General features: G+C 43.0%; 1 protein-coding gene across 1 annotated transcript in view; it reads right to left on the bottom strand.

Annotated features, from left to right (window-relative positions):
* Positions 1–344: 344 nt before the first annotated feature.
* The window catches only part of LOC146813679 (solute carrier family 22 member 7-like), a 316070-nt gene continuing 309008 nt past the window's right edge, over positions 345–7406 (bottom strand). The window contains exons 10-11 of the mRNA XM_085610174.1: positions 4988–5194; positions 345–3689 (exon numbers count right to left, since the gene is read on the bottom strand). Coding sequence (XP_085466300.1) covers positions 3629–3689; positions 4988–5194 — 268 coding nt within the window. The 3' untranslated portion in view covers positions 345–3628. The remainder of the gene's footprint in view (positions 3690–4987; positions 5195–7406) is intronic.

The raw sequence follows: 7406 nt of genomic DNA, 5'->3' as shown, positions 1-7406 counted from the left end.
GTAAGTGTCCATTGATGTACATGTACATCACAGTGACTGTGAGAGATTGGGTGGTTGGTTGACGGGGGTGTGAGTACTGGACAAGCAGCAGCCACAATCCCTTGCAGGGTGAACCTCAAAAAGTCACTAAATTAACCTGTGTCTAACCCCGGGTAGCTTGCCCCAGAAACAGTCAAGCTTAACTTAGAGACAATGTGTAAAGTATTTATGCAGCACACAAGCAGTAATAAAGTGAAAACACAACACAAGAAAAATCCTTAACCAAATAAAAAAATAAGAGTACATTTTAATAGATTTTTTGACAACAAAATGACAAAAATCCAATTATTTGAACCAGAGTTTTTCTGTGGACCCAATCTGTGCAGCACCTAACCATAACTTGCTCACACATGCATCCCAGTAGGCAGACAGCACCACTATGGCCAACAAAGGAATATACCAAATTCTCTACTTTTAAATCAAATCACCTCTACTGAGCATAAGACAAAGAGATTACACTAGCCTCACCTCGACACCATAAAGGGCAATCTCAGGGGTCTGTGGCTATGATAGTACATAGTTCCATCTACTGGGTGAAAGAATATGACATTAATTGTGGTGTTGACAGAGATATTGTATTTCCAAACTTGAACATCACTGGGATTGACCACAGAGGTACGAAGTGGCATCAAATGTTACCAGTGGTTGAGAGCATTTTGGATTGTGAGCATCAGACCTCATGATAGTGCACTGTGGTGGCAGTGACCTAGGCACATCACTAGTGCCTGGATACCCTATTGGCTGAAGCTGCCTGAAGCTGAATTCTTCACATTGTCAGGCACCTGCAGTCTGAAGGTGCTAGGGACTGGGAAATGGATTCAGTATTCTGTGGTTGACAGCAGTGATGGAATCATGTCTCAGAAGGTTCTGAGTGAGGACATTAGGGGATGCTCACAGGGAAGGAGGGAACATTTAAATCTTATTTTGTGCTCTCAGGGGAGAGACCATCTCAGGCAGTCTGGATTAAAAGCAATGGTTCTCCCCTGATACTTTGTGCACACTTCTTACAATTTCAGGCCCCAGCATGTATAACAACTCAAAAGTAGTCTCTTTTACGGGGGTCTCAATCACTTGAAGTGGTGTGGAAGGGAGCTCCCATGACTTTCCAGTCGATCAAGAGAAGGAGCTGCTGAGCGTGGGCTTCTGTCATTGGGGCAGAAGTGTCTTCGTGAGAGGCACTCCCCATCTGAGCCTCGAAGACCTGGTCACACGAAGTTCTAGACACTAGGGGCCTCATTTATGTATTTTTGCCGTAGGGCAGTGCCGCAGGCCTTCCTGCCTCCCTATGGCAAAAGAAAAGGGCAGAAATGCACCGTATTCATCAGATACGGCGCATTCCTGTCCTTTTCCCCTGAGCCGGAAAACAATGGGCTGGCGTGCGCCAATGCAGACACATTTACACCATGGTGCAAGGGTACCTGCTTTTTCCTCTTTCTATGTGTGCTGCAGAATGCAGCACACATAGAAAAAGGAAAAACAAGGAGAAATAAAGACACTTCTCCTCATTTTGCCTCATTTATGCCTCCCCTGGGAGGCATACATTGTTGGCTCTGCCTCAGATTTACGACTTCTTGGTAATGCCTACAGCAACACCCATTGCATGTTCCTTTAACGCAGAAAACTGTTTTAAAGGGAACAATATTTATGAGGCAGCATTAAGCGAAAAAACGTAAATATGGAGCAGGCGTTCCTGCGGTGCAACGAGCCTCATAAATCAGGCCCTGAGTTCGGCTGGTCCTTGCACTTCCCTGGAATTGGTCTACTTCTTTGTATCTGCCGCAAGCACTGCACTCCACACCACTACACTCTACATCGCTCTCCACTATACCACTCTACTTCATGCATCTGCACTCTACCCTGCGCCATTCCACTCTGAACCACCCTACTCTATCACTTCACTCTACTCAAAACAATCTACTATGTGCCACTGCACTCTAAGCCACTGCAATCTATTCTGCACCACTCTACGCAGCTGTACTCTTCTCTGTCACTGGGGCAGCAGGTCTTCATGAGAGGCACTCATCATCTGAGCCTCGATGTCCTGGTCACTGAGTTCAGATGGTGCTTCACTTCTGGGAACACGGCCTGCTTCATGTATCTGCAGCAATAACAGGTTTTACAAAATCCCAAAAATTACTTTCCTACATTCTAGCAGGATAGCAACATGGAATTCTGTTCCTGGTCCAAGACCTCCTCTGTTCAGGAGCAGCCAGATTCACGACCTGTTAGGTAAACTCATATGGAAGAGATGTGGTACTTGGTGATAATCAGAAAGACAATCCCCAGATGATGAGGCGTCAATAGAATGAACAGGGCTGCGGATGTCTCAGAAGCCATGGACACGGGAGCCCTTCCATAATACTGACTGCAAGTGGTCCTCATCATATGCGAGGCTGCTGCTGTGCCCATTTCTCTTGGCATGAGATGGGCACAGGATGTGCTGGATGGGCACAGTGCACATCCTTGGTTTATTTGTAAAAAAGCTGCAATACTCTCCTTAACCTACCCTATCCATCTTAGCACAGAGGAAGGGGCAGCTGAAGTTTCACAAATGCAAGTGCCATCAAGCTGACCTAATGAAACTAGCTTTGACTACTATTTTTAATCAACGGTTACATTTCTAACCCATTGTAACTTTGTCGATCTAACCCAGATCTAACAACAACTGAGCTACAATGACTTTCCCAATGAGGAGAGGAGAAAAGACAGCATCTGACATAGAGGAAGGGAAAGATAGAGAGGATAGGTATCTGAGAGGCTAAGAACTGTCCCCTAAGAACAAATCAGCATCCCTTCAAAGGGTACCCATCTCCTCATGTCTACTCGCAAATGCAAAAGCACTTTGGTGGGGGGAGAGAGGAGTTCCAGGAATACAGGATGTAACAAATGTTATCACAAGCAAACAGCAGTTTTATCATATAAGAAACCAGACAGAGCACTTTTATCTGCATTGTATTCTTTGCCTAGACCATAGCCCTTAGTGTGGGAGGACACTCAAAAGGTGAGCCATGTCTAAGGGGTCTTGTCAAATGAGTTTCCCAGTGCATGAAATACAAATAAGTTGTCCAGAATGAAGAAATAAGGAGCACAGCAACACAGAATTTTCTGCTCTAAAGTCCACCAATCTTAAAGTCTCTGGCAACAGTTTGACTGGGGCCTGTTGAAATGCAGCATTCCTGTGACATGAAATCACCATCTTTGGTGCCTGGCCAGCCCAGACTTTTTGAACCAGTGCTGAGGGCCGTAGTTTGCAGCTTAGTAACAGGAGAAAGATTATAGGTGTCCACTCAACCACCTAAATAAAGTTCTATCCAAAGGCAAACAAGTCCTTCAAGAATGTAATTTAGTCTCTGTTAGAGGCAGTGAAGTGGAGAATGATGCTTCACAAAATCTTTATGGACAATAACTAAAAATCAATAAAGCACCTCAGTAGAAGGCGTCACCCAGAGGTTTACTAAAATATTACATCCCATAGTGGTTGGATAGTTTGCAATCTGTGCTCCTTAGAGTATTCTGTCCTGAAATCTGTATGAGTCCTTGGTGTCCATCTCAGCCACAACCACAATTCTGCAGAGCACCATCAGCGCTGTTAGAACTTGTGTGAACGAACATTTTCTTTGGGATCCCCAGTGGCACATATGGTTTCCGACCTGGTGAAGATACAAATATGCTGTATAGGTTATACTAAAAATCTGCAAGAAAAGTTGTGATTTTTCAGCATTTAATTCATTACCATGGAACAGTCATTGGCTATTTGACAAGTCTGTATCTAGTAACCCGTTGAAATCATCAGCTAACATACAGTGTCATAACTGTGGGGGGGGGGTTCTTCACTTTTTGTAGTGATAAAACTACTTCTGCAAAGAAGAGTTGGGATCCTACCTGGCCAAACACATGTTCCTTTTAAATTTAATCTGAATGAAGGAAATACCCAATGTACATTATAATGTGTGTCAGCATTGCATGCTGACAAATTCAACACACTCACACAGTGTGAACCAAAAACATTCTTGTTTTGGAGGAGCAGGGGTCTATATAGGTCCACAGTGAAGTAATGGGGCATGGTACATACCTGCCACACGTTACAAGTATGCCCCCTTTGCTCTCTCCTAACACTTGTGCATCCTCTTGCTGTAAACTACAACCTATTTATAAAATTAGGGATCTGGAATATGTGAGAAAAGTTCCCTTGGAGCATTATTGACTGCTAGTTGATTGAACATTACCCCTTTGATATGACATGCCCTCAAACAGTCATGAGTGAAGAGAAAGCAATATAGTTTATAATAAAGGTGAAGAAAAAAAGTACTAATTACTAGAAGAAAAAATAATAAATAGATGAACAATCCTTTGTATTAGATCATCAGGTTATACAGCAAACACGAGTCTGATGAAAGAAATCAGAAAGAAGAAAAGTGGATGGGTATTCAAGGTGAGCAGAAATCAAGGGTTGATTATTATGATGGTTAATAGGTCTATATCCTTTCTGTAGAGGTGAACCCACATCTCCTCCCACCTCAAAGCCCCACACTGGCTCCCCGTAAGCAAATGATGCCAGTTCAAACTGCTCACCCACAAATACAAATCCCTTCACAAAAAGGGTCCCGCCTACCTCAACCATTAGGCGAACTTCTACCAACCAACCCGCAAACTTCGTTCCTCATCCCTCTTCTTGGCCCACACCCCCTCACTCACAGAAGAGGGGGCTGACTGCGCCTTCTCACACCTAGGGACCAAGTCCTGGAACAGCCTCCTCCTCCACCTCCGTACGTGCCTACCCTGCAGGAGTTCAAGATGGACCTGAAGACCTAGTTCTTTGACTAACTCATCTCAGCATCCCCCCACACCTTGATACCCTCAGTGGTGATAAGCAATGCTTTACAAATCTTATTTGATATCATTTGATGACGAAGGTTACCCTACTGATCTGTATCCAGACATAGCTTACCGTGTCTGTTCAATATCCTTTATTGTATCCGGCAGCCCCACGTTGAGAGTCTCAGGAAGTAAAAAAGCGACCAAGCCACAAACAATGGCTACCGAGCAGTAGATCACTTGTGGCAGAACCTTCCATACTTCATCCAACAACAGGATCAATGGAGCCAGGGACACACCGATGCGGGAAAGAAATAAGTTGTACCCGATGCCATTTTGCCTGGAAGTACAATATAAAAAAATAATTGAAGCTGTAGAGAACCATGTCCATACTGGGACAGTCCACATCATGCTTGTGTGCAGTAGCACTGTGAATGCACTTCATACATTATACTTTTGCTAATGTCTATTTGTGCTGAAAAAGGGAATCTGCTTCCATTAAGGTTGAATTTCATACATTGACCTTATTGTAGTAAATTTGAGTGATAAATGCAAATAAACGAAGTCCGTCCTACCACTCTTGTCTTTTTACCCCATTACTCAGTTTATCCACTTTAAAATGCACATTTGTCTGCACTATCAATTTTACATATTTCCATGCTCCTTTTTGGTTTAATACATCTTATTCATTTTTGTTCCGACTTTTGGAAAAATACAGTGTGCATATCATGCCATGCATTCTTTTAAAAAAAATTAAAATCCTGGTTTTTGCTAACAGACTATGGCTCACATTATCGCACATACAATAAAGTACAGCAGGGATATTCTTTGGTGGCCCATTTGCCTCCAGATCATGCAAAGTCCCATTTGGCAGGTTTATCATCAAAAGTTCTTTTCACTATGGTTGTATCTGTCCTATGAGAAAAAACAAAGTTCAAAATAAAATCTTAATTTTGCTAACTCTACTTTAGGGAAAGCTATCAGAATAATTCAAACACTATTTATAATATTTAAAAGTCTGTGGTGAAGTCGGACTTCTAATAAATATTTCCTAAAAGTGACTTTTAGAAAATTGAAACATGTACATCCAGTTCCAATATACTGATGATACAGAAATCGACGTGACATTCTTCTCTGCTTAAGATATCCAATGACTCAAACACTACTTGCAAATAATTCAGACCTGGATGTCCAGCACCTACCTGATGCTCAACCCAACAAAGACATAATTCCTGTTAATTACATAGAACAATAATCAATATGTTGTGCAAACCTGCCTCAGCTGCGTGAACCTTGATGGCTTTAAACTCCAACTTTCACTGAATGTCAAGTCATTTGAATTCACCCTGGAGACCAAACTCACCCTCTAGGAACACATTGCCAAAACCACAAAGATGGCCTTGTACTAGTGCTCTCTTCTAATTAAAGCAAACCCATTTCTTTCAGCAAGCAACCTCAGAACTGCTGTTCAAGCCCTTGCACTCTTGCATCTGGATGATGGTAATGCCCTACTCCAGACTCCATACTGTCATCCATTAAGGGTACCCTGCATACTGCAGCTAGCAGTTGGCTCTGCCAGTGTTTCCCCTTAATGAGGTATGAAAACTGCTCCCAGAGTAGAGCCAATGGCTTAGGCCTTTTAGCAGTAAGGCCTGGGTGTGAGGTCTGTGATACATGTAGCTCAGGAAGTGCAGTTGGAGAGGCTTCATGGACTTTATTATCTTAAACAGAACTAGGGTGAAGCCTGCCCATTCACAGTTAGGTGTGAAGGGAGTCCTGGGAAAGAGAAGCCTTTTGCTTTCCAGGCTCTCTGTAGACAGCGTGGCACCAGCCTAGTAGGAGAGAGACCTGGTCCCAGAACCCATTTGGTATGACTGTTGAAAAAGGGACTGTTTACTTCCTTAAACACACCTCTAGCTGGGAAGGTAGCAGCGTCCAAGGGCAGAAACCTGATGTCATCTTGGATTCCCCTCAGAATAATGTAATGAGTAATAGTTTGCAAGAAGGCAAATGGGACATGCAGGAAAAGTGGGAATGTTTTCCCTTGGGAACTTTTTCCTCATTGATGAGTGAGTGTCCAAGAGTCACCCCTACCCATTGGCTAGTTAATCCTACAACGTGACACCTCACCCAAGTCAAAGTAAGTTCAAAGAAAGAGGTCAAAAAATCTAAACTATAATTCCAGATCATTCAGCCATTTGCCCATTCCCTCACTTTTAACAAATGTTAATTTTGTAGCATAATCATAAATGTTGGAAGATGGAAACATAATTTACAAATGTTCCCGCACTGTTGTGGGGCAATACGTGGTTAAAAGGGTACAGAGATGATTGTGATAAAGAGACTGGAAAGAAGACAACAGCATGGCCAGCAAAGGGGCCCATTTTTGCATTTGACTTAGTTTGCCTGTGTAGGCTCTAGTTTTACCACTGAAACCTGCTTTCACAACCCTTCTTCGTGAGTCATTGTCTGACTTTTTTAATCCGGTTAGCTCTTTCCCACCACTTTATGATGTACTGAATTTTCAAACAGACCTCTTGAGCTTGACTAGC

The sequence above is a fragment of the Triturus cristatus genome, chromosome 6 (assembly GCF_964204655.1).
Source record: "Triturus cristatus chromosome 6, aTriCri1.1, whole genome shotgun sequence".
Taxonomy (NCBI): domain Eukaryota; kingdom Metazoa; phylum Chordata; class Amphibia; order Caudata; family Salamandridae; genus Triturus; species Triturus cristatus.
Note: the sequence above shows the minus strand (reverse complement) of the source record. Positions and strands in the feature narration are given on the sequence as shown.